At 38.1% G+C, this 27203-nt stretch overlaps 1 protein-coding gene across 1 annotated transcript; it reads right to left on the bottom strand.

The window, feature by feature from the left end:
- Nucleotides 1-26908, bottom strand: CEP152 (centrosomal protein 152kDa). Its single transcript, XM_009886178.1, has 26 exons — nt 26822-26908; nt 24027-24127; nt 23713-23779; nt 23146-23490; nt 22482-22650; nt 21612-21752; nt 20385-20524; nt 19867-20067; nt 18257-18404; nt 16813-16904; nt 15786-15949; nt 14722-14929; nt 13769-13882; nt 13533-13663; nt 13223-13351; nt 12943-13078; nt 11361-11540; nt 10550-10822; nt 9939-10070; nt 9008-9658; nt 7221-7395; nt 2751-2832; nt 2558-2664; nt 1640-1796; nt 1260-1363; nt 1-1016 (listed from the first exon to the last, which is right to left on the bottom strand). The coding sequence occupies exons 1-26, from the start codon at nt 26906-26908 to the stop codon at nt 1-3; spliced, it is 5250 nt and encodes a 1749-aa protein (XP_009884480.1).
- Nucleotides 26909-27203: the final 295 nt, after the last annotated feature.

Genomic DNA, 27203 nt, shown 5'->3' with positions numbered 1-27203 from the left:
CTACTGTCTTGCTGAAGAGACCGGGGATCCCACACCATTTTTTTCCAAGCATTTGTTGCAGCATTTTCCTCCTTTTGAATCTGGTGATACATTGAGTTGTGTGACAGCAGAATTTGATTTGTCAGAGTTGAGGAATGAAGTAGGCTCTGGGTTTGTTATCAGGTCGCCTCTACTGTGAAGTCTAGTGCTGCTTTTTGCACCGAGCATCTTGCCGTTGCTATTAGTAAGGTCTCTCCAAGAAGTAACGTTTTCCTCTGCAGGGGAAAATGACCTGATGTGAGGAAACTCTTCAGTGTACGCAGTCTGTGCTTGGACATCAGTGCTGGCCTTTTGCTCAGGATACAAGAGAAGCATATCGCTACGATCCAGATGCAGGCTTCCATTCACAGAACTCCATTCACTGCAGCTTCCTTCATCCCTTTCTGGAGTTTCTTGACAATCAAATTCCAGAGATCTTTTAGATCTAGTTTTCCATTTTCCACATGACTGGATACATTTATCCTCTTTCAAGACTGTTCTTTCGTTCTTGCTCTTAAGTGTATGATGAGTTGGCCCACAGACAGTGTGGCCATTCGTAAAGCTGGGTGCATGCGTGTTTTCCAATGTTACTTGAAAAGCAGATGGAGGAACATTCTGATGTGTTATATTACTAGCAGCACACAAGAGTCCTTTGTCTACATTTACGATGGGGTCATATTTTTCTCTTCTTCCATCTTCAGTTGGATAAAACTCTGGCAGAGCATCTCTTGAAGCACCATGCAGATTTTTAGAATTACTCCTGTTCTGAATATTTGAAGTCACTGTTTCACGAAGCATGTGTCGAGTTTCAGCCTGCACTGCATCAAATCGCTGTCTCAAGTCATGTGGTACATGTTTCTGAACAACTTCATCATTGGCTTTTTGGGTAATGCTTTTGCCACATGATTTGCTTTCCATATGGTTTGACCTAGCCTGAAGCATACGATCTCTTTTTGAGTACTCAACTCCAGGTGGTAGATCAGAATTTAATAGCAGAGCTAGGAGAGGAAGGAATAAAATAGATTAATTGAAGGAAATGTTAATGCTGGAAGAAAAACTAGGTTCTCTTGTTTGTTTTTTAAATTAAGAATTGCAGGCATTGACAAAATAAGCAGCTTATATTTACATTTCCATTAACAAGCTGATAAATAAATAGTGCTTCACTTTCCATCTGCATTTTCATTACTACATGCATTAAATCAATACGATCAAGAAGAAAACAACTATAGAATCCAACATACCTGAACGGGTAGATTTGCTTTGGGGAATGTGTCGAAGAGGCGTTTCAAGTCCTTTAGCCATTGTAGCAAGCTTACTGGCAGCATTCATTATTTTCTTTTCAGCTCTGCCAAGAATTGCAGAACATGAAAAAAAATAATATTAAAGTTTAAGGTTAATTCCTTTTCAACTCTGCATTTTACTTCAAGGTAATGTTAGCAAGAGTCAACAAATGCTGACGAGACAGTATGCCAGACTGCTCACCAGTGACCCCACACCAATCTGAGCAGACTGGCAGGACTTTAGGTCAGACGCCGTTTGCTCCGAGGTGGGCAAACAGCAGACAAACTTCTACACACCTTTTTCAAAAGCAACAGTAATTTCCAAACATACTTGAGCTTACCCTTCATGTTTCCCATTATCAGTAAGAAGTTGTTGAAGGCATGTCAAATAGTATTTGCGCATTTTCCGTGCCGTCTCTTGGCGTTCTCTTAAAACCTCAGCTTTAATCATTTCAGCAGCTCGCTCCTTACTTTCACGGATATAACAAAGCATATCACCTACAAACACACTTCATTAGTACCAGTTTTCCCCCAGATGTGGAAAAAACACCACCGCAAACTGGGATTGTCTAGCAGACCTGGAACAAGTCAGCAAGAGCCTGCAGTTACCTGCCAACGTTCCACCCAAATCCTTGTGCCAAGTGTTGCCTACTGGACAAATGCCACTGAAGACCAGAGCAGGTCAATATGAAGCATCAGACAGGAATTCAGTTGTCCAATGCTGCGTCTTCAGCAGCAATAGAAAACACTAAGCACAGGGATTTGAGAGGAATGTTGGCTGGTAAAGCTCCCGACTAGGAATTCTTCGATGGCAATGCAGCTGGCATGCAGAGGCCTGCTGCACTCAAGTAAGACATGGCACTACACTTAGCAATCTTTTGCCTGAGGGAAGAGGGTTGATTAAGCCAGATGGCAGGAGACAGCAGAGTAAAGCACATTCGCCCTCAGGACAAGCTGCAGAGTAGGTAGATTGTTTGCTGGATAAACAAGATCCGTTCTCAAAGTGCACTTTACTACTTTAAAAGATGCGATACAGTGCAACAAAGCAAGGATGGCATAAGGCTTCACCCATCACAATTGATCTTGTCCAGGATATGGTGACAATTCCATTTCTCACATTCACTCCAGTAAGAAGGAAAAATGTACTCCTCATTCAATTTGGCCGCCAGATTCCTGTGCAAGTTGGCTGAAGGAGGAGGAAGCAACAAAGGAAATTATTTTGCTCTCCTGACTTTTTAAACTAAGACTTTAGTACTTACACTTAATCTTGCTTACAGCTTTAATGTACTGAGCACGCATTTCTTCCAGCCCTTTCACAGAGTCACAGGATGTACAAGGTTTTAAGATGCCGCCCTTTGACAGTGACCTGAAATGCACATAAGTCACACTGTACAAGAAAAGCAGCTTGTATCTTACAAAAATAATCAGCTTGTTTAGATTTTTTTAAAATACCTTGGTGGTGTTCCCAGGTCTTTCAGTTTAGTCTTCATCTCAGAGTTTTGTGCAATTAGAGCTTCCAGAACCTTCTCATTTTCTATAAAAAACAAAACAAAACCACAAAACATTGATGAACCATAATTCACTGCACTTCTCTAAATTCAAGTTGAGTTCAACAGAAGTTATTACGTAAACTGCTGTCTCTGGTATAATAGCTCAATGTCACAAAGCATCAGCAGTAGATGTACAGCTGTTGCAGTAACAAGCACATTGGAGGGTACTGTGATTGATTCCTATGAAGCCTGAACATAAAAGTAGTCTCATACAGTAATTAAGTAAGCTTAAAGACTTCATATGTCATTACTAACACTATGCTGGAGGCAAAACTTTTGATACATCAAGTGCATGTGTAGAGAAAGGACAGGAAAAAAATAGTAAGGGCTGTTTTGACAAACGTTGGAAAAGAATTATTAGTTTGTAGGTTAGTAATTGTGCCTTCTTTGGGGTGGAGAGCTAAAGGATAAAACTTGGTTAGTTTTGGTTGAGGTTTTGTTTGTTTCGTTTTGTTTGTTTATAACCAAAAGCCAGTATTACAGAGAAAGGCTGGACTTCCATGCTGAACTCTGCTGAATGCTACTAAGAAGCATATAAATATAATAATGAGTCACCACAGAGAATGAGAACAGTGGAGCTGAAAAAGTCCAAAGGGTAGGTCTGCAGGCTGAAACTGAAGGCTGTTGATCATGGCATACAGACAGTCCACCTGTGGGTCATCTCCTGAAAGTTAAAGGACCTTAAAACCTATTTATCAGCTATCTAATCTAAGCAAATGATTATTTTAAAAAAGGGTACAGGTATTTACCATAACTTGAAGAACTGATGCATAAACTTTGATAGACCCATAAAAATCAACAGTTGATTACTAGCTTTCCTATTTTAGGAAAGAAAACCGACATGAACTGAACATCTACACTGAGTGCTGGCGATACTTCCACTGCACCCAGCCACAGCAGTTCTCATATGAACCATGGCCTAAGGAAAACAAAGACTGTCACCACACAACGGAAGGCACGTCTACTGAAGACAAGTCTTCCTTCTGGAATAATCAAGGCTTTCATGGGTAGAATGAGGACCTGAGCCCTGGAAATGGCACAGACAAGTTTGGCTTTCTTCCTTCTCTAGGGTGGTGCACAGAAAAGCAAAAAGCAAGCAGCCATCCTGGAATACAGATAGAAGCAATTCATGGCCTTAAGAGATCCTGATTTGTCATGTGAACATCATTTTTAGCAGTTGAGACTTGTATTTGGGATGACCCTGGTGACAGCAGTAGCCTCTCTTTTCATTAACAGACCTCCTACTATTTTTCAATCTTTCTTTCATTCTCCGAGGAAGTTTACACACTATATAGTTGTTGACAAAAGAACACAGAAATGTTATGCAAATCCGTGCAACTTACCCCCATGCCCTTGCTCACACATCTGCAAGCTGGCAGAAACCTTTCTCTTACAAACATATAGCATTTTACTCCTCTTCACTGAGCACAAGAATTATTAGAGCAGGCAATGGACTTTTCACTAAGAGAAAAGAAAAAATGGAAAAAACCCACCTCACGCAACATACACAAACCACAGCCTTTGGCAAGCAAGACTATTTAGTCACTTGGTACAACCTACTGCCTCACATTTGCTCTTTCCAAGCTGACCATTTGCCAAAACTGCTTATAGTGGCCACAGTGACCTTTCACTGAGGTATGCTCAAACAATTCTACAGAGCTACTGACCCTCAGGATGCAGTTTGAGGCCTCTCCTGAACTAGGACCTTCAGCAAGTCCAATTCCTGCCATGCTCTAAGGAGAGCCTGAAAAAAAATGCCCTGAACACTGTGTACAGCTTCAATTGATTAAGACACTGCAGGGAGAATGATCCTTTTATTCAATCACCAACATGTTTTCCTTTAGAGAAAACATAGTTTTCTTTGTTCTGCTCCTTAAAACAAGGGCCTCTACTGACTTCAATACAGCTGACTGAGGGGATCTTTTTCCACCACAAATAGCTACAGAAAGGCCTTATTTCCATACTACAGGCAGAAGCCTTCCTTTCAGTGACCCTTCCAAAAACAGAGCAGATATTTCATATCCATCATTGATAGAGACAGTTGTCACATAGGAAAGAAAGATTTAAGAACTAGGGACCTTTTCTCAGTCATCTGTCCTGTATTTCTCATTTCAAGGTGACAAAGGAAAAAACATCTTGATTTAAAAGGCAAAGACACTAAATAAAACCTACTTAAAACCTACTTTAAGGTTTACCAAAAAAAAAAAGAAAGAAAATAAACAGAAGTACAGCTTCAAGCTATTGTTAACTGCAGGAAGGTACAAGAAAACTGTGGTCAATGGTTTACTGCTACTGGTGCCAAGAGGAACCAAGCAATATTTGAGACCGTTCTGGTCTTTATACTCCCACTATGGCAGCTGAGTATGTGCATAGTAGCAGAACAGCCCCAAAGAAGACAGTTAAAGACCTCCCTGACTCATGCACATTTATAAGTACACATGTGTATGTGCGCACACACGCATTATCTGCATAACCTTCATGGGCAACAGGATCCACATGTACACATATTCAAAGAACATCTGCTACATGTTCAGTCTTCCTCTATACTTTTCCTGATACACACAAAAAGAGTACTAAAGCGATAAGTAATGTCTAAAGCCAAGCGGGTGGGGGGCAGGTGTGGGTAGTGTTCATTTGGTTTTTTTAAGTATGTACACACACCCATTCCAGTCACTGAAAACTAAATGATGTAACAGATGAAAGACTCATGCACGGCCAGCAAGGCAGAGCCATTCAATGTTGTCTTTAGGTGACTAACAATCCTAACCTTGGATTTGCTCAGACTTAGCTTCATGTTCCTTCACAGCAAGCTGAAGATGTTTGCAGGGTATTTCCAGCTCTTTTTTCAAGTCCTGGCACACAGTCTCTCTTTTTTCAAGCTCCTGGCAGCAGTGTTCACAGCAAAAATCTTCCTGAGAGCCAAGGTTCTTTTTTGTACATTTCTGATCCGCAACAGTAATTGCTAAAAGTTATACATCAACCATGGGACCAAAAAAAGAGAATCAAGCCCAACCTTACCATTTCCAGTGCTCTACTTAGTCTTTCTCTTGCTGGAAAGTATGTAACACATTAGTCTAATCAAAATAATCACAAGAGGCTAGAACCTTATTTTAGAAGGTGCAGCAGCATCTATCAAGCCGTTGAGCCCTCACAGCCTCAATGCACTCACATCAGTGATGATTTGAGGCTCCAGTCATCAATACAAGACTTGTAGGTTGATTTATTTTTTTTTTAAAGGAAAAAAAAAAAACCCAAACACAGACAGAAAAAACCAAGAGCCAAGCAGGGTCTTTCAGAGTCAGCTGAAGGAGATTCTCCCAGCTGGGAAGCCTCACATGCGGCTGAGTCTAGTTAAGTTAAGAAACTCACAAAGACTGGGCTACTTCCAGGAGAGCAATGGCTGCTCCCTGTGACCAGGACAGGGAGCTCTAGAGACAGAAAAGCTGCACTGCTTGTATTGTTTTGTGTTTTATAGATGGTTTGTTATTTTGGTGTTGAAGGAATTCAAGCCACACTATAGGCATAAAGCCAAAGACTCTCTTGGGTTTTTTGCTTTATGTTTTTCGGTTGCATAAGAACTCAAACTAAACAGAAAGCCCCAGAGAGACTTCTGTGCCTCCCATGAAGTTTTTCCCCAGCTATATTGTCTCTAGTTTTGAATAGTACATGTGACATCTTTGGGAAGAGCTACAGTGCTAAAGTATATACAGAGGGCAGGAGGGAAGGAAGGAAGGGGGGGGGGGGGGAGGAAGAGAGAAACATCATCCAGGGAGTCACATTTTTTCAACTACATTCTTGATCAAAACAAATCGGAAAAAACTACCATGCCAAGTGAAACGTAACTCCTGACACAACAATGTTTTACATGAATGAAGAATTCCTTGTCTTGCCTAGTGTCAAGAGCAAGTAGTATAATTTTATCTTCAAATCTTTGATAACACTAGCTTGCTTATGAGCCATTACACACCAAAGTTATTAGTGTTCATGTCCACAACCCCCAAAGAGTATTTACAACTGCAGCAGATACGGCAGCTATTTCTTTATTCCTGAAGAACAGCTTTAAAAAGCAGAAAGCTACTAGCATTTAATAAAATGAAACCTCAAAGTCTAGCATTAAATCAGTAAGCTAGCATTAAATCAGTAAGCTGAAGACCAGTACCGTTTGTTACCTGTTTTGAGCCTTTAACATAGTACAAGATAATGCAAGATTAAACAACCTTACAGTCAGAAGAACTGCATCTTCCTCTGTCTCCCAACTATTCACTAATGAATTAACTTTGAATTAGTCATAAGACATCGACTATTAAGGACTGCTACTCACAAGCTTAATTGGATGGTACACAATTTGCCAGATTGAAAACAAACCTAATACCTTTGTCTGTTCCAGTTTCCTGCAAAGGTGGCTGTCTTCTTAGCCTCCTTTGTGCTTCTGCTTGGTGTCCAACACTGCCCACAGGAGGTTTTGCCACGTCCCCGGTTTCTCCTTCACCACACTGCAGGCAAGAGTATGCTTCTTTACTTAGATTACTCAGTAGCTCTTCATATTTCTGCAATTGAAAAAAACACTTCCTGAAAAGCCAACACAACAACAACAACAAAAAAAAGAGTGTTCCAGACTGTCTTAAAAGTAGATAAATAGTATGTCATGCATAAAAACAAGCAACCCTGGCCACCAAGTAGCTTCAGTAATTGTAACACAGGTGCCTTAAGCCTGCAATAGAACTGTAGATTGCAACTTGAATCAGGAGGAAAACATGTATTCTAGCATATACAAGTTTTACTTACTGTAATTCACTGCAACAGCAGTAGCTGGCTATCTTGACTTTTCTTTTGGAAATGTCAGTAGCACTTAACATTGCAGAACTACACAGTGTCTTTGAATAGTTGAAGCTAAATTGTTTTTTTAAAAGGCATATCCAGCAGAAAAATGGGTTGGACCCCATTTAGGGTTTCTGCACAAATATGGGAAGTAGAGAGACAGGAAAGTCATCTCAAAAAATGTAACTCCTTTGTTTATTGTTATTACGGTAGCATAACAGAAGACATTACTAAGAAATTACAAAGACTTCACTGGGTAAGGTGGTTCAAGCCAACCAACATTCTGAAGTTCAAAGGCATATTAGAAACAATTTACCAAGAGACATTCATATCTATTACAGAAGATGCATCAGGAGTAGGAAAAAAAACTTCAAATTCTCTTTACCATCGTGAAAATAACTCATGACAAGATAACTTTAAAGGATCACTTCCTGAACAGAAACATATTGCCACTCAAAAACTGGGTAAAATTGTCATGAGAAATCAGTTCATACTCATTTCCCCCTATTGCTGCCTTTTCTTGAAAAACAAGACAGTTTCTTTCTCTGTCCTATTCTTGGATAATTCTCCAGCTGCCAAATGCTGGGTGGCAATGGCATTTCCGGTGGGATGCTCCCCATAATCAAAAACTTACTACAAGTATAAGTACTGCCAAAACAACAGAAACAGAAGCTTTGGGACAGAATTCTCCCTAGCCCCAGACTCTTCTAGAAGAGGGTAGGATGTCTTTCCTCATTTGGGCAGGCACATTGAAAAGGATTTCCTAGAGCCACAATAAATTTAAGCAAGACTATTACTCCCGAGAAAGATCAGTTTGTCAGTTACTCAGTTCTACTACAGATAATTTGCAAAAAGGATTTACTGTTTTCATCTTTATTTGTATGGAGTAGCATGATCCACAATCACTATTCTATCACCATTACAAACTGCTACATTTCTCGGAAAAAAAACCGAAGCTGCAGCTATGCAAAAATCTAAAATGGGCTTTAATGACCGAACCCACTTAAGAGGTCACAAGGAGCCTTTAACAAACTCCCAAGCTTAAGATGGTGGATTCATCTCCTTAATTTATGAATCTTGGCACTAAAGAGTGACACTCCTAACCTGGCTTTCCCTTCTTTAAAGGCAGAAAGTGTAAAAGCTACACCCATCCTTTCCTTTTTCACTTACTAATGGTAGATTTAGCCCTCTTACATTTTAAAGGACTGTTGTTATCAATGAACTCAAGTGTTGGATTCTCCGATTCTCAGGATTACATGGTATTTTATATAGGGAGAAAACAAGTATGAGCCTCACTTCTCAAATCCCTTGTCTGGTTGGCAGTTACAACTTAAATATTACCTCTTTCCATTCTTGCTCTTTCTTTTCCAGAATTGTGTAAACTGTGGTTCTGTAGGCCTTTTGTAAGCAAGCCTTCAGTTTGTCTTTGCATTGGTAGCTTAATTGAATATGAGCGTCAAAACACTTATCCTTCCAAGAACGCTTACTATGTGTGCACTTGACTAGTTCTTCATGGATTTCACTCAACAAGTACTCGAGCTCAACCAGAGTCTTCTCTTTGTACCGATTAATTTCATCCTGCAGTCTCTTTGTTTCCTGAGCCTCCCATTCTCTCTGCTTTTGGTCTAGCAACATCTTAATTTCTGCCTCTTTCTGAATGGAGAGATCATTCTTCTGCTTTGCAAGATCCTCCTTTGCTGTGGCAAGTACCTCTTTAATTCTGTTTCTGTGATCATCTAAGAATGATCGGTAGTCTCTCTCATTTTGTTCTTGTATCTGCAGGATTTCTTCTTGCTTTTCTTTGTTCCACTGAGCACGGGCTTTTGCTAGTTCTGCTTTGATAGCTGCAGGGATTTCTTCTTTCTTTAGCTCCAATTCCTTCTTGAGAGAAATTACCTTTTCTTCAAGTTCATTCATTCTTGGTCCAGATTTGTCTGTATTCCCATATTCTTTCTTCCATTTCTCTTCAGCAGCTGAGAGGACTAGGGCTAACTGGGGAATATATAACACAGTCGTTATAAATATATACATACCTTTATATATATCTAAAATATAAACCTGGGTCATTATCAATCTATTGAGAGGATTTTCAAATAATTTAATAAAAATATAAACCTATATAGGGGGGAAAAAATGGATCAGAACCAGAGTACACTAGAAACATCTTTTCTTAATGAATCCCCACCTATGTCTGTGTTCATTTCTCAGCGATATGTGGGATTTGGGAGACTGAACTGTTTATCAATACACATATACAAGTATTTTAGGCTACCTGCTTTGCTGCAGTCTCTTTGTGTTCTTTTTCCCATTTTTCTTGTTCTATCTTTAGATTTACTTTGTATTCTTTGAGGTCTGTTAATTCTTGCAGCCACTTGGCACGAGCTTGGGTTAAAGCTGCATCTACCTATAAGCAGATTAAAAAAACCTACTTCAGTGACCACCACCAAATACATTTTTATTGTTACTTTCATGTAGCAGTGAAAGAACAGACTTCAATTTGGATTGCCTATATGTACAGAAGTTAAAAGAATCAGACCAGCAGCATCTGATGCATTTCATGATGCAAAAATGATACCAAAATGATGATTATATTTATTTTCCTTAACACAGTGGTATAAACTCTAGGTCAGTTTTGCTCAGTTATGTTCAAAAACGCCTGCAAAACTTGTCCAATTGTGTGAAAAATTAACAGCTAGAAAAAACAAGCTACATGCTACAGCTTCTTCAGAACTTTTTTTTTTTAAATATATATCTCTAATATAGCAAATATCAATTACTGAGCTTAAGAGAAAGTGAGTGGAAGAGAACACTTCTTTTCTTAGGTGACTCAGTTGCACATGGCAGTTTCACAGACTCCAGGCAGACAGAACAATTATTTGTTACCTGGCTGGCAAGATTTTTACAGTATTTATTTTCCAGTTCTATTTCAAATTCTTTTAAGGCCTCTTCAGAGGCCATATTTTCTTTCAGAGCCTTTTGGATCTGCAGCCTCTGGTCTTCAACAATCCCTTCTAACTCTTTAATTGAAGCTTCATCCACAACTGTTACTCTGTCAGTTTGGCTGCTGCAGTCATTACATTCAACTACAGTTCTTCTCATTTCTTCGAGCCTACTTTGCCATTCTCTTTCTATTTTTGCAAAGAGTTGTTCTTTATTCTAAGGAAGAAAACATATTTTTAAGAAAATCTCCCCAGCGTCCAAATAACTAGAATTTTGCTAGTATTAAACAAAACTATGTTTACAACAATAATCTTCCCTAACAGGGGAAGAGCAAAATCACGCTCAGAGAGCAGAGTTTGCTAAAGAACAAGTTGTTTCTTCTTCCTCATCACAGCTTTTTTCTATGTGACAGGATAAACGGCTTTTATATGATAACTTAATGAAACAATAGAAAGTGTAACCATTCACCCAGGGATCAGGGTGGAAAACTCCCAACATATTACCAGCTGTGACATTCAGGACATTCTGCATGCTACTTTACAAGGTCTAAGGGTCTTTTTCCCCCCCCAAAAGTCTTCAGCATGTGTAATACCTACTGACTTCTTCAGAGACCCCTAAAAGGACAGATCCTTAAAAGCCACTTCAAATGGCAGAATAACAACGCGTAAGTCTATCTGCATATGAGTTCTCCTTCTGAAAATAGACCATCCAAAAGATAATAATAAATGGAAACCCCCTGCTTTAAGTTCCACACCTCTTTTTCTTCCTTCTCCCAGTGAACTTTAGCTAACGCAACTTCCTCTTCAACCTGCTGTTCTTTTTCTTCCAGCCACTGCCTCTTTGCTGCTATCATAGAACTGCTATGTTTCTCTTCCAGCTCAGTCCTCAGCAGGTTAAGAGAGTCTTCTTTTTCTTCTAGTAGCTGTTTCTTGAGCTAGGCAAAAAAAAAAATAAAAAAAAAAAAATAAAGTATTCTCCAAGGCATAGCAAACTGCTCTGGTACAAAGTGATGGGAATGCATGACACAGGTGATTAATTGCCTGTGCACTGATCTTACTGATGATACTTGGACAAGAGGTTCAGTTCTCAAAATGAGGAGTTTTAAGGCATGGTATCAGAGGTTATTATAGGCTATAGCTCTAACATAAGTTTTCTTATCAAGGATCTTTATTCCCAGCATACTTTGAGCTGCACGTCTTCACTGCACTTGCTTAGCAAGTCAGTTGACCTACTTTAGTCACTTCACACTGATATCTTACGAAAAGCAAAGTTTTAAATCAATATAGCAGCCTGAATTCATTATTACTTAAAAAAACCACAGTATTTTCAGATCAGTTTTATACAGGGAGAAGAAAACTTGTAATGTCGTTCAGTTTTTTGGAAAGTGACTCACAAACGTAAAATGTCTCACTGCTGATTGAGCTGTCCTCAAGAGTCAAAATCATGGAAGCTGACTATGTGAAAACCAATAGCTATTGGAAAGGGTTACTTCTACAATATTTTAAACCCCAGGAGACAACAGCAGGAGACAACAGCAAGTTAATTTAACAACCAATAGGTCACATGTATTCATTTTCCGATATAGCTGCATCTCTTCCAAGTATCCAAGTAGAAAGCCATTTCCAAGTAGAAAGCCAACTGCATCCTGGGCTGCAGCAAAAGAAATGCAGCCAGCAGGTTGAGGGAGGCGATTCTCCCCCTCTACTTTGCTCTGGTGAGACCCCACCTGGAGTCCTGTGTCCAGTTTTGGAGTCCTTAGCACAAGAAGGACATGGACCTGTTGGAGCAGGTCCAGAGGAGGGCCACGAAGATGATAAGAGGGCTGGAGCACCTCTCTTATGAGGACAGGCTAACAGAGTTGGGGTTGATCAGCCTGGAGAAGGCTCTGGGGAGACCTTATAGCAGCCTTGCGGTATGTGAAGGGGGCATACAAGAAAGCTGGAGAGCAATTTTTTGCAAGGGCATGTAGTGATAAGACAAGGGGCAATGGCTTCAAACTGGGAGAGGGTAGATTCAGATTAGATATCGGGAAGAAATTTTTCACTACTAGGGTGGTGAAACACTGGAACAGGTTGCCCAGAAAAGCTGTGGCTGCCCCATCCCTGGAAGTGTTCAAGGCCAGGCTGGATGGGGCTTTGAGCAACCTGCTCTAGTGGAAGGTGTCCCTGCCCATGGCAGAGGGATTGGGACGAGATGATCTTTAAGGTCCCTTCCAACCTAAACCATTCTATGATTTTTATCTTCCTCAAACAATTACAAAGTTAAATACACTTATGGATATTGCATCTTAAAAACAGTTCTGAAATTATATGGTTTATAGGTATTTCCATTAGTACCTTCTCTTCCTTCAGCTGCTGCTCTTGCTCAAATTTCTGCCTTAAAGTAGCTTCCAAGGTGTCCTTCTCTCCACAGACTCCAATGTAACATTCCTTCACTGCAGTCATCTCTCTGTTCAGCTCCTCTATGTTAGCCCTTCACAAGTCAGATTATTTATTATCAATTAGTCTTTACACTCACAGGATAGCAAGTCCACTTTAGAAAAAGTGTAACTAGTACTGAAGGCCAGACAGGAAATGTGAAAGTTTTATTAAAAGTGGAAAAAATTGTAAGTCTTACTTTAACTGCGAGATTGTCTCTTCGTAAGTTTGAATAAGCTGCTGTTTTTCTGCAGCACACCTCTCCATCAGGCCTTTCTCAAAGTGTGCTTTTGTATCCTCATGATGTTGCTGGTAAGTTCTTTCACACCTGCAATTTCAAGAGAGAAAAACACTGCCTAGTTTTTCGCCCCCCCTTCTAAAATGGGTTCGATTTAATCTTAAGTAAGAATTTCTAATGCTGACCTCCCCTGGTACCAGAGAGCTGGTACAAGATTATACATGCAGGCTAAAAGTTCACCAGTGGAACTAAACAGAGTTAACAGACTTACCTGTCAATGGCTTCTTGTTTATCCTGATCAAAATCCTGAACCATCTTTCTCATCTGACAACAGAGCTCTTGATTTAAGCTTTTCAGTTTTTCTTCATTTTCCTTCAGTTCTTCAATAGTCGAAGTATGGTTCTGGACAAACGAGGGTCAAGTAATAGGTGGGTTGTAAAGAACCATTTCTAATTGCAGGTTTCAGCGCAGGGTTTTTTGTAGGGATAAGTAGCATCTATATCTCACCTCAATTTCTTGCAGCAAAGTTTCATTAGCCTTTCTGAGTCTCAGAACTTCCTCCTTAAGGTTATCAGAAGCCAAAGGGCTGGTCACCGAAGTATCATGCAGATTTTTGACTGGCTAAAAATAAACAAAATTAAGATATCTTTCAAGTTATATATGATTTAGAAGTTGATGCTTTAAAAAAAAAAAAAAGTTCAAGGTGTCAAATAAAAATTTTACTTAGAAAAAACTAAAAAAAAGGAAATTATTGCAGTGCAAGATTTAACAGTGTCACCCTTATTCTAGGTGAATTCTTGAAGATTTAAAGAAGCACACACCTGACACTGTGTTTGCAAGCTGAATGACTGCTATCATCCAACAGAGAGCACACTTCTCAAGCATACTATATTCCTATCCCACATCCAGGTCACAACGTATAGATTACAAGAGCAGATGTTACAAGTCAGATCAATTTATACAGAGAAGTTAATAATGGGGTGAAGAGAGATGCAATATCAAAGAGATTCCTTGTTGTTCAGATTACATAGTGAAGGCCCCCTGAAGGCAGCCTGTTAATGTTCCATTCATATAACCTAATCATCCTATCAGCTTTCTCAGCTAAATCAGACCTCTTTTTTAGCTAAAGAAAATTACTTCACCCAATGAAATTTGGTTCTGAAAAAAGCAGAGTGGCCATTAAGTGCTGTCAAGCAAGTAAGCCACCACATCAGAACTCAGCTAATAAGGCATATGCTGCCCAAGTTCTGCTATTCAATTTATTTCTTTTTCACCAAAAATACAAAACAAGGTATCACCCAAATGACAACACCTTCCTTAAGATCAAAGACAGATTTACTTAGTTGCTATGAATACTCAGCTGTAAATTCTTTGGTCTATTTTCATAAGAAGTTTAAATGTTGGTTTTGTTCACTAAAATCCAGTGCATCTTTACTGTTAAAAAACATAAAAGAACAAACCTCTGACTCTTTTGAAGCTTTTTCTGCTTTCAACAACTGCTTGTATTCCTCTAATGTCTTCTGGCAATCTTTAAGATCATTTTGTAATTGAGTAATCTGGTTTCTCTTCATTTTATTACTGCTCAATAAACGTTCCAGCTCAGCTTTTAATTCTACAATAATTTCATCTTTAGAGAGCTCTTTATCCATGTCTCTGTTCTGTATGGCACTGTTAGGGAAGACATAACCAGTTCAGTATTTAAAAGACAAAAAACATTTATCTGAAAAGTAGCAATAGAAAAGAGAAGAGCAACAAATGCTACCAGAAATACAGAGGTAATAACCACAAGAATGAGAGAACGTGAATGCTAAAGTCATACGCTTTTTCATTAAGTTGCAATTAATGTACAGAAAACTTGCTCATTCAGCTGGTTCCCCAAAAGATTCATTCTCACATGATAGGAGGTATTTTGAGACAACTCAATTGGTTGTTTTAAGAGACAGCTATAGCATTAAGTAACTTTGAGCCTCAAATTGCGCCAGGGAGGTTTAAGATGGATATTAGGAAAAACTTCTTCACTGAAAGGGTTATCAAACATTGGAACAGGCTGCCCAGGGAAGTGGTCAAGTCACCATCCCTGGAAGTATTTAAAAGATGGGTAGATGTGATGCATAGGGATATGGTTTAGTGGTGGTTTTGGCAGTGTTAGGTTAATGTTTGGACTCTATGATCTTAAGGGTCCCTTCTGCCCTAGATGATTCTATGAAAAAGGTATCCATGCATATAATCCATACAATCCAAGGAACTGTAACGTAGTCCTTATAAAATCTGAAGATTAATTAAGCAGCAATTAGGCATCCAATTTATGATATTCGTCCAGTTTACTGTTTCCCAGATTACCTGGAAACACAAGCAATATTTCAAACATCTACCAAAAAAACCCTGTGTGTTGATCTAGCAAGACCATCTTTTACACATCACTTGTATAATTTAATGAGGATTTTAGATTTTTCTTTCAACAAATATATCTATATATATACACACACATACACACACACACACATATATAAAAATCACTCAATACCTGCAGAACCTTGGTTTCTTTCCAGCGATTTTCTTAATTCCCAAATCTACATAGGAATCACCCAGGTTCGTATGCAGCTCTCCACCTGTCTCATTCAAGAATACTCCAAGTTTGGCAGCAGATTCATACAAAGCTATTTCTTCCTTCAGTTCCATTAATTCTTCCTTAATGGAAGAGACAGAAAAAAGTTACACTTCTCAGAAAAACTCCAAGGAAACACATCAGGCCCATGATAACTCTTCCAAAGAAAACAACTACATGGAGCTATTCTTTCTAAATAGAGTTGTATTTAGCTGCATTTACCCAAATCGTCGAGCATTAGTTTTATTTATTTATACTATCACTCTTGATAACTCTAGCAAAGCATATCTTAAAACTACAAATCAGTTAGAACGTACTAAGCAACAGAAAATATTCCCTATTGATCTTATTACAGTTCATATATGAAGTTAAGTATTATTTCTTTTGCTCTTACTTCTTTCCTGCTGCCTTTGTATAGTAAAATGCATAACAACAAAGAAGTACATAGCTGGAAAAACAAACCATTACTTCAGTACTTATTAGGATTCATAATTTCCAAGACTACAGATTTAAGTCAGATATATGAACTGAACTGGAAACACTAACTTCCACTCATTTTATAGCAGAATCTCTAGCATTCCCTTTTGCTGGCAAAAGGTAAACGTCAGAACATAATATCTCCAGGTATCCCTATAGCCTAAATTATGAGATTTCCAGCAAATAGAATTTACATTCGTCTTTCTCTGTAAGCAGGTAGGATACACGTATGATATCAGATTTGTGCCAATACATATGCCGCGCTGTGTTTTGATTAAAAAAAAAAACAAAAACAAAACCAAAAAAAGCGTCCAACACAGAGATAAGGATTAGATAGTCCTTTACTTTTTTTTCCTGCTCCCCCCCCCCCCCCTAAAAAAATACGAAGAGTTTCAACTACTAAACTCTTAGCTATAATGCCCACCCCCCTAAAATCAAAACAGTGAAACGTTTAATAAAATTAATTAACCTGCAAAGCCTTGTTCATGTTGCTGCTTATCATGTGTGCAGACTGAGCTTGTTGCAATTGAAACCGTAACTGATTTGTCTCCTGCATCGAGCCTATTGCAGGAAAGAACAGGGAAAGAAAGCGCAAGTCACAAATACACGAGAAAGACTATGCAATCCGAAAAAGATGACTTAAAATAGCGATGGTGATTCTGGTAATAGGCATTACGTTGTTTCTATTTCCCTGAACTCACTAATAGAAAATACAAATAATGAAGCAAAGAATATTTCTGCCCGAATTGGGCAGATGAAGGTTACTACAGGTCTCCAATTGAAATTGCAGTTTGTTTTAATGTTTGGGAACTATAGCGGCTATTTTTTTTCCTCTCGAGAATTTTTAATAGCAGCTTTAACATACATACCGTGAGAAGCAAGATGCGCCAAATGTTTGCTTTCCTTGTAGCTCACCAGAAGCAAAAAATGACATTGTGCAATTGTGCCAGAAGTGTAGCAGGAACAGGACCACCTTGGAAAACTGGCCACCTTCCCCTCCTCCCCAGGTGAAAAACTTAGCTTTATCAGTTGTACAATTTATTACTGCTTTAAGGCATTCACTGAACATAGCCCAGAAAAATCATGGCATTTCTCCAATTGGCAGTTGCACTCTTTTTAAAGATCCTATCATATTCATAATTACTTATTTATTACATAATACAGATCCAATAAGGTTTTTCTGCTTCTCTATCCTAATATTTAGGCTCTCTCTAGAGACGTTTCTTCCAGACTACCACAGTTCTCAAACAGAACATGCCCTTAAATTTGGATCCAGGAAGACAGACATTTCGCTTAGTGAAGATGTTTGGATTCTACAAAAAGACATACAGTACTATTAGAAGACCTTAATGTAACAGTACTATTAAAAGACTTTAATGTGTAAAGGCAAGCACAAGTCAAATACACAAAGAGCAGAATATTTTGTGTGCTATTCCTACTGATAGAAGTTTCCAAGAACCAGCCTCCAGCCAGAAAAACAATTCTTTTCTCTTTGAGATTTGAATTTAGAACAGCAATTCAAGTCAAACGCCTAACACAGAAATAAGTGCCTTGCTCCCAAAGGCTGTTGTTATTTAGTCCAAAACTAAGTTTACACATACATAGCCCAAAAATGTATATAAAAATAGTTTAAGCGTTGTTGTTTGGTGTTTTGGTAGTTTCTGTTTGTTTGGTTGGGATTTTTGGGGAGGGGGTGTTGGTTTTTATTTTTAATTGTTTTTTACGTTTCAGTCTAAACTTCACTAGATTTCATTTAAGTCTGACTAAAGTACCGCATAGGAAATGGATTAGTTGGAAATGGTTTAGCTTGATGTTGATTCCATTTCAACAGGAACACAGATGTGCAGTGTTTCATACTTCAAAAAACTGAAGCCACTTCTGCAGGGAAAGATAAAGTACGAGTAAAAGCTGACCTGTTTGCAGTAAATTTGCACATTGCTTTTGGCTTTCTTCTAGGCTTCTTGTCAGTCGATTTATTATTTCAGTTTTTTCACATTTGGTTTCCTCCAACCTTTTCTCAAGTTGCTTAACATGCTCTCCTAGATTTTTGCAAAGCTCTTTCTAGGAAGAGAAATTATTTTTACTCATGTTACAAACACCCAGCCATCTAGGACAGTTTTGGATATAGAAAGAGTCATATATATAAGACACAGGAGAAAAAGAATCAATCTAATACCTACAGGGGCAGAGGCAAGCTAAATCAATCACAGATCAAATGCTATCCTTGGCTGACAAGTCATCACTTACAGTATCAAAGTTAAGTTTTCATTAAGAGACAGTAAGTATACTCGTATATAAACATACGTGGATATGAACAATTTCGTATTTCCTAGTGCAGTTAGTTTTCAGCATATCAGATTATCCCCTGTAATTAATCACATTAGTTAGTCTACTGCAGAAAAAAATCAGGCCTTCATGTTATTTATATTAAGCGTGAGTTTAACTCATTTTAGTTTAATTGAGCTTAAGCCAAGCTCAAAGTTCCAATGCTCTGTAAAAGAGGAACTGCAGTTTTTCCACAATATACAAAGTAGACCTTCATATGGCATTACTTACACTTATCTACACAGAGCTGGGAGGCAGAGTACCTTGTCTTTATGCATTTTGATTTTTCTATTTTCTTTCAAAAACAGAAGACCTCTCTTTAAATACCTCAAACATTCTACTGCTAAAAAGTTGGGGGTTTTTTGTGATAGTGACAAGCTGTGTAAGCTTTGTTGTGGTACTAAGACAGAAATGTAGCAGTTCATTCTTGTTTATAAGCAAGTGCTAGTTACCTTTTCAAACATACAGCCCATTTATTTTTATGCTTATTTATTTTAATTTATATTGCGGACCTAGAATTAAAGAAATTTAATTCTATTTCCTTTATGTGAAAGAAAAGGACAATTTATTAAGGCCTGCCTAGAGTACATTGCTTGAATATTTCTAAGAGTGTAATGAACTCCTATGAAATGCCAGGTAGAATAATTTTAATAAGCTGTATTCCTATGTAATATAATCCTTATCAAACACCTTAAAGCCAGACTTTCCCCCCTGACCCTCTCCTCTTAAATCTGTACTTCTAAAATAAAGCGGCTGTTCAGTGGTTAGTCATCCTTGATCATTTTGAGACTAAAGCTTGGCAATGGACTGTTCAATAAACAGTTTTTCTTGCAGCAAAAATATAACATCATTTCTTAAGTAGTTCTTTTCTTTTCCAGATTTATTTGCCAGTACTCTTTCAAAAAGAGATTGTGTGCAGAATGAAAGGTCAGGAAATAAACTAACACAATGAATTCTTGCCTCCTCTGCATCTATGTACAAATTCACAATTTGAGCCCACAACTGCCTGGAGATATTTATAAAAACATACCACATAGGATTCATAATATTGAGACATATGCAGAATTTCCTTGCTCTTTGCTTAGGAGCTTCCAGAAGGAGTTATTAGAATTATAGGTCAAGAAGTGCAGTTTAGGAAACAAGGGGAGCTCTACAGGCTCTCCAGTACAGTACTCGGCATCCTAAAATAATTTCTCACCTGCTCCCAGAGCGCAGATTTTGTAGTATCAAGTTTCTGCTCTAATGATAATACTTGCTTTTCATACTTCTGCTTCAGTGCTGAAATAATGGCCTCGTGTTGTTCTCTGGCTCGTTGAAGGGCATCTGATCGCTGAAGTTCTAACAGCTGCTTCTGCATGCTTTCCATCGCTACCTCTGCCACTTTGGATTGCTTCAATATCTGTAGGAACAGTATTAGGGTAGCTCCCAGTTACGTACACTTTAGTTTTGCTCCAGTATAGTGTATGCTAGTTCTTTTTTTTTTTTTTTGTGTGTGTGTGTGTGTGTGCAAGAGTTGCTAAAAGGCCTCAGATAATGCCTGGATTTTAATATAAACTATTTTCCACCAATGTATCCTATTCATTCATCACATATTCAGCTTCTGCAATGGTCATGAACAGTATTTCAAGAGAATAGCTCTTATGTTTAATGCAAATACACCACAAATATAACTGTAGAGATCATCCACAATTAACAGTTTAAAAATATTTATAATACCTGCTCCTCATTGGTAGTAAGAGTCTGAATTTGAGTTTCAAGGGCCTTTATTTGACCTTCAAGATGTACTTCCCGTTCCTTTCCATTCTGATAGAGTTTTTGAGACTCACGAAGACTAACAGCCAAACCATCCTTTTCATCTTAAGAGAGAGACATAATAATTGTGTCAGAAACACGGGCCAGCCACACAACAGCTTCACGGAACATGACTACTCAGTATCCCTGCTCTACAGAACCATTCACTATGAGCCCTCCATGTCATACTGTGGGCAACAAGCGGAGGACAGAACAAAATCATTCAGTCGGTCTCCATCCAGTAACCACTTTCTCCCTCTGGTAGTTGGAAGCACTCTAATATATTGTACCTTCAGAACCCTAGTGGAAACAAGCCCCATTCTCTCAACGCTAGGAACTAGCATCATCCCTTACACCATATAAATGAAGAAACAAAGTCATTCTCTTGGAGGAACAGCCAAGACGCAGCAAAACAGTTGACAGCTGAAGTTTTCCCTCTCATTTGTTCCTTTTGCATCCTAAAAATTATATTCTTAATTCTCTAAGATCACGACTCTTTGTCTGTTTCTAAAAGAAAAGGCAGATGAAGACAACCACCAGTCTTCACTACAGCTCTGATAATTTTGGAAGAGCTCTACCTACAGTCCAGGAAATGGCTTGATAAACCAGACAGCACAAAGAAGTTTTTTTCATAGATGTACACTTCTTTTGTACTTTTAACACAATACTTCAGCAAACTTCTCATTTTTCTGTACGTTTTTAATGCCTGGCATATGGGGACTGTGGAATATAACAGTGGTCTTGAGAATGCAGTAAAAGTTAAGACAGTTATGCAGTCAGGCACCAATCCAGAGATTATCCTTTAGAATAATGTTGGGGGTAAAATTTTTTTTTATTTTTTGTACTTTTAACACAATACTTCAGCAAACTTCTCATTTTTCTGTACGTTTTTAATGCCTGGCATATGGGGACTGTGGAATATAACAGTGGTCTTGAGAATGCAGTAAAAGTTAAGACAGTTATGCAGTCAGGCACCAATCCAGAGATTATCCTTTAGAATAATGTTGGGGGTAAAGAGTTAGGTCCACATAATCTCAAGGCAAGTTTATAAATATGATTAATACCTGCAGAGACACAATCTAATTCGAAGTTTCACAATAAAAAAGTTGCTAGATAGGAATAAAACTTAAGAGTTAGTACAAAATATTTTACCTTTGACCATTGAAAGCTGATGATTCAAATACCTAATTTGCTGTGCACTCTTCTCTAGCTTTTCATTAAGTTCTTCCAGTTGTCTTTGTCTTGCTTTATTTAGAACTTGAAGTTGAAGAATCTGCATATTTTCTGAAGAATCTGCCAAATTTCAAAAAACACACAGACAAGTTAGCACAGTCAACTAACCAAGCAAATCATCATTGTAAGTAATTCCTGCCCCAAGATACTTTCTTACAGTGCCAAATTCACTGTTGGTTCAGCTTCTTTTTTTCTTTTGCATCATTTTTTAATCCATGTTTCATTTATATCACCTGAGTTGCTCTGGCAGCAATGACCAAAGAATTGTAGGAACTATCAAGGCAATTTAAACCTAACAGCAAGCCCAGGTAAAAGTTTATGTGCTGTGAATTCACAGCACATGAAAATTTATAGTTGCCACAAAGATTTAAGATGTCTAACAAGCAAAGTAGTTCTGTTATTTGAAGTGTACCTAACAGAAAAGCCCAATGTGGTATCAAGCCAAGTATATTTCCTAAGGTATAGCAAGACATTATTTTCCAATATTATAAACAAGACAATGTGCCAGCAAGACTTGAGATCAAGCCATCAGAAATAATTTCATTCAGTCTCACCAGTCAAAGCTACATCTTTAATAGCCTGAAGCTCAAATACCCTGATCAAAGAGCTGATTTCTAGAAGAAGGGAAGTTAGGGCTATCCCAAGATAAGCTTAGCACAAAATAAAAGCATACACACCAACATACTTTTAGTTGTCCTCTTACTAAAAATCTGCTGAAGTCAACAGGTTGCTGATTTCCAGTGGACTTCTCACACAATTTTATTTCAAGTCTAAACAGCAAACACTTACTTTCATCATTGCCCAAGAATTCATGTTGCAAATCTTCAAATACTTCGTTTCTTCTCGTTCCTTCTTGAACTACTGGAATTTTTTGATGAATGCCGTTTTGGTACGGTTTATAAGTCACTTTGTAAGATTCTGGAGATTGACCGCTGACAACGTCAGATGCAACAAATTGCTGTTGTGACAATATATACAGAAGAGGACATAAATTAAAACTACAACTGTAGTCTTGCTTGATGAAAATATTTTTCATTTTACAGGTTGACACTAAGAAGAGCTCTAGTAGCTCTTCATTTTCAGGCTCCAATCCAGCATATCATTTAAGTGTGATAGAAATTTTCATGAAAGCTTCCACTTTAGGATAGTGGTGAAGTGTCAACTTCATTACAGTAAGCACACACTTCACTGAATCACATTCATTCTACCCCATGGAATTCTACCTAGCCAACAAAAGCAAGAAAAAAAAAATACTAAAAAATAACCATAACATGCACATATGTGAATCTGATTATTTAATGTTTCATTGTTCAAAATAATCTACAGAAGCTTCCCATCACTGTTTAAACTGATAATAAGAGAGTGAAAGCATTTAGACATATTACTACCAGTAGTTAAAGACCTATGAAATTTTTCCAAAAGAGACAGAAAAACACATCAGCTTCTGAAATACCTTAAGATGTTCCTTTGGAGCATCTGGAAAATTTATTATTTTACTTTGCTGATTGTTAAAGTCTGGTTTATGGCCATTTGTATATGGCCTGAAGTTTTCAGGAAGATGATACACATTGTTCTGTTGGTAGCAACTTGGAGCACTAAACTCATCTGTACCAAGATACATGTCATCAGGATCCTCTTGACCATTCTGGCCACAGTAGTCGTCTTTAATGTCATATAAACATTTCTTCTCTTCATCATTATGTAGGCCATTCCAATTCTTTCCAAGTTTTTCAACATGATCATTTTGTTGGTCACACAAGAATTGTTCAGTGTACAATTGTCGTCCTTGTTCATAACCCTATAAATGGATAAAAGGTTTAGAAATGCTCTCTCAAAACTCAGATTTCTCCTCACCCCCCTTTTTCTGGGGTTACCAGCCCTCAAGTTAGCAATACTTCAAATGAATAGCAAAACACATCACCTACATGAAAACTATTTCTCTAGTGAATTTAAATAATATTTAGCTATTATTATGAATAAGCAGTTCCTAATAATTACATTACTGCTCATACAAGCTTACATTTTGAGGATCACTTATCAATGGATGGTCGTTCCACATTCCATCATGCTTCCCAGGCTCATGTAATCTAAAGAAAGACAAGTAGCTTAGCTATGTACTTTCAACTTCAGGAAAAAAAACAAAACAAAACAAAACAGCTTTTTGTTAAATTAAGTGGCATCTAGTTTGTTTCTCATGGAACACACACTGTACTGCAAACTGCACTACAGCTCCCCTTTTACTTGGATTGCTTTTTACACACCTCAGCAGATTAGATTTTGCTCTATTCTCAAAAGCACAACATAAATAATAAAAAATGGTGCAAAATGCCTTACTGCTCCTCAGTCTCATGAATGCTACAGTCCGAATAGCTGGAGAGCTGGTCTCCGCTGTCCTCCAGCATATCATGGGGAAGGTCTGTCAGTAGTTGTTGCAACTGAAAGACAACAAACAACATTCATTATATGTTTTTCAAAAGAATGTATGCAAGTTCAGTCCAAAGAGACAGAGACAGGTGAAATAGGCCACTTGCACAAAATCCTGTTTTTCTTCCTCTGATGAAAAGTTCACCACACTGGAATTCACAGAGACTTATACCACAGAATGCTTAATAGACTAGAGTACCAACCTAACAATTTTTCCAGTAAACTCTTGTTAAGTAAAGAGCTGCACCAAAAAGAGGTAAGGGAGACACCACCAGATAGAAATGCTCCAGGACAGACTACTTTTGAAGAATGATTTGCAAACTAATCATGCTAAGGTTTCTCCTCCCTAAACCCTAGGCAAGAGGGATACTGGACATTCAAAACATGCCCTTTCTGAGGAACCTGGATTGAAATCCAGATAAGAACTTGCCAGCCAGTGTTACTAGATGCAAGAAGTCATCACTGCAATGATTAGTGTTCTGCTTATGTGTCCAGATGAAGTCACTAAGCAACTGGACACAAACAGAGAAAAATACCACCACTTCTAATTCAGGAAATATAGCTGTGCCACAGAAAAAACAACAAAACAACCCACAACCAAAACACTCCTGAAATTACTTGTTGTAATGATTTCCATATAGAATGCACCTCTTCTTCCAGTTTTCAGAGAGGCTTTCATATAGGGCCACATATTGGGCTTCTTGTAGATCTGAGCTATGCACTCCCTTTTTATTGGGTGACTTGAGAACTACACAATATATTCAGAGTTATTACATGCAGTTTCTGGGCCCTTACCGTGTTTTTCCCCAAATTCTCAAAGCATGCATTAGTAAGGGCAGAAACATTAGCTCCCCCATGCTAAATACCTTAGTAGCTTTTCTTTGTTAAAAAACACTCACAAAAAAAAGACTATCATCTACAAAAAGTTTATCTTAAAGGTATTGTGTTTCCTCAGATGCTATTTTAGATGCTCTCTAAGACCAAACAATAGACAAGGAGTTAAGGGCAATTTTTCTAAATGTCTACAGGACAACAGAGCACCAAATGTTTGTTCCTAGAAATTCACCAGTGGCATGAAAAAGTTTCCCTATCATTAGAGCACTCTCTAGTTTATTAGATCTCAGCTCCAGGAAGCAGGAAAGGAAAGGCAAGGCATCACCATTCACTAAAGATCCCCTTTCCTTTGCCCTACTTGTAACCAAAGACATACTAAAGCACCATAGGTTTCACTGGCCTTGCACTGCTTCAGAAACTTAGAGAAAAGAAAGCAGTGCATACACAGTTCACAAAACATCAACATGCGAGTTCATATTTAAACTGAGCTCAGCCTACCAGGTTAGCTAGCACAGGCCTCCAGATCTGGGTAAGAGTTACCCAATTCTTAAGTTAGAGTCAAAGTACTCTCCTACCACACAGGATCCCTCATTTTCAAGAAAAAAAAAAAAAAAAAAACATGTGATTTGCTGTGGCAGGAAACTTAAACTAATGCAGAAAGTCTTGGATTATATCTTGACCAGGGAACACAGTAGAGCCTGTGTTTTAGCTGCCTTTTAGCAGGCTAAAAAGTCACATCCCACTGAAATATCTGTGACATGTAATTTTGTGAACCCCATCTTTCCCCAGTTCAAATGTGCATGACCTACAAGGGTTATCACTAACTTATTCCAAAGAGGTTGCTTTGTCTGTGCCCAATGCCTCTTGTCCTGTCACTAGGTTCCACTAAAAAAAGCCTGGGTCCATTGTCTTTAGGTCCTCCTTTCTGGCGTTTACGCACATTGATGAGATTCCCCACGAACCCCAGGCTAAACAGTCCCAGCTCTCCCAGCCTATCCTTACGTGAAAGATGATCCCCTCAACACTCTGAATTTATAATCCTATTACTGCACTCTCTTGCTCACTCACTGTAATAACCCCACAATTATTTCACTACTTGTTTTCCTGCACAAGCACAACATTCTTTATCTAAGTAGAAAGTTTTGGAACAGACACCATATTCCCTACAGTGTTTGCAATAATAAGTTGAACAGCTATTGTTCTACTATACATTTTTTTTGAACATTTGTCTTTACATTACCTACACTCTAGACAGCGATCCCTGAAGTATATATTAGGGAGGTTACCTGACACGAACATCATTTACCACCCTGTAAGAAACCATTCTGCACATCCATATTAAACACACATTTTGCCAATTCTCTTTATGAAACAAAAATAACAGAAACATTCAAAGTATTTAAACTCAAAAAAAAAAAGCCCAAAACATTTGAATATATTTTTCTAGAGATTAAAGTATGTCATTTATAATCAGAATGTTAAAATTCTGATCATGATTATTCTTCATTCTTTTCTAAACTAACCAAGTGTTCAAGTGAAAGAGAGATGTTGCTTTCTAAGTATTTGTAATAAGTGAAAAAGCTGCCAAGAAATACAAAATATAGGTGACAACAGCCCTTTGCAATTGATCTACTGCATAGGCAAGAAGTAACAGTATTCCAGCTACTAGATATGACATCGAAAGACTCTTAAGATGCAGCATCTCAGTATCTCTCCACTTTTCATGCCACTCTTGCAAAGCACAGTCTGCATTCTGCTTTGCTCTTACCAAAGACAGCATAAAAACTTTTATTTTTCTTAAATACTTAAGAGAAAAATGGGAAGAAACAAGATGCACAAGCCTTCAGACTAAATAATTTGGTTTTTTTCACCTCTTGTTCTCTTGCATAATCCTCTTGGTCATACTCTTCATCTTCTTGTTGAGTTTGTAGAGCTCCACTATCAAAGTCCAGGGACATTGTTTTCTAATAACGTTTTTGAGTATCCAGCAATCCTATCAGAAGACAGGAAAACATCACACATGAGTAAAAGTGGGAGAGGGGAAACCAAAAAGTACCACCCTAACTTCCTGAATTAGGTAGCCAAACATACACACAAAAATATATTTTTGAAACAAACATTGCACATTATCTACATTATTCACTTGAGGCTTTGTTTCTCAGTATACCAAATACTACCCATTTCTAAGAATCTTGCATTTAAAACAGATTATTTGGGCTTTTCATATACCGGCATTATGAAATTATTGAAGTT

Source organism: Charadrius vociferus, unplaced genomic scaffold, assembly GCF_000708025.1.
Source record: "Charadrius vociferus isolate BGI_N301 unplaced genomic scaffold, ASM70802v2 scaffold365, whole genome shotgun sequence".
Lineage (NCBI taxonomy): Eukaryota > Metazoa > Chordata > Aves > Charadriiformes > Charadriidae > Charadrius > Charadrius vociferus.
This window is presented reverse-complemented; position numbering and strand designations above follow the sequence as displayed.

Bases quoted from the DNA above. Each gene is read 5' to 3' on its own strand.
- CEP152 (XM_009886178.1), bottom strand. From the start codon at position 26,908: ATGTCCCTGGACTTTGATAGTGGAGCTCTACAAACTCAACAAGAAGAT. The intron at 11,541-12,942 runs GTACTAATGGAA...TTTTTTGCCTAG, and splicing joins AGCAGCTGAAGGAAGAGAAG to CTCAAGAAACAGCTACTAGA. The intron at 1,364-1,639 runs GTAAGCTCAAGT...AATTCTTGGCAG, and splicing joins GATAATGGGAAACATGAAGG to AGCTGAAAAGAAAATAATGA.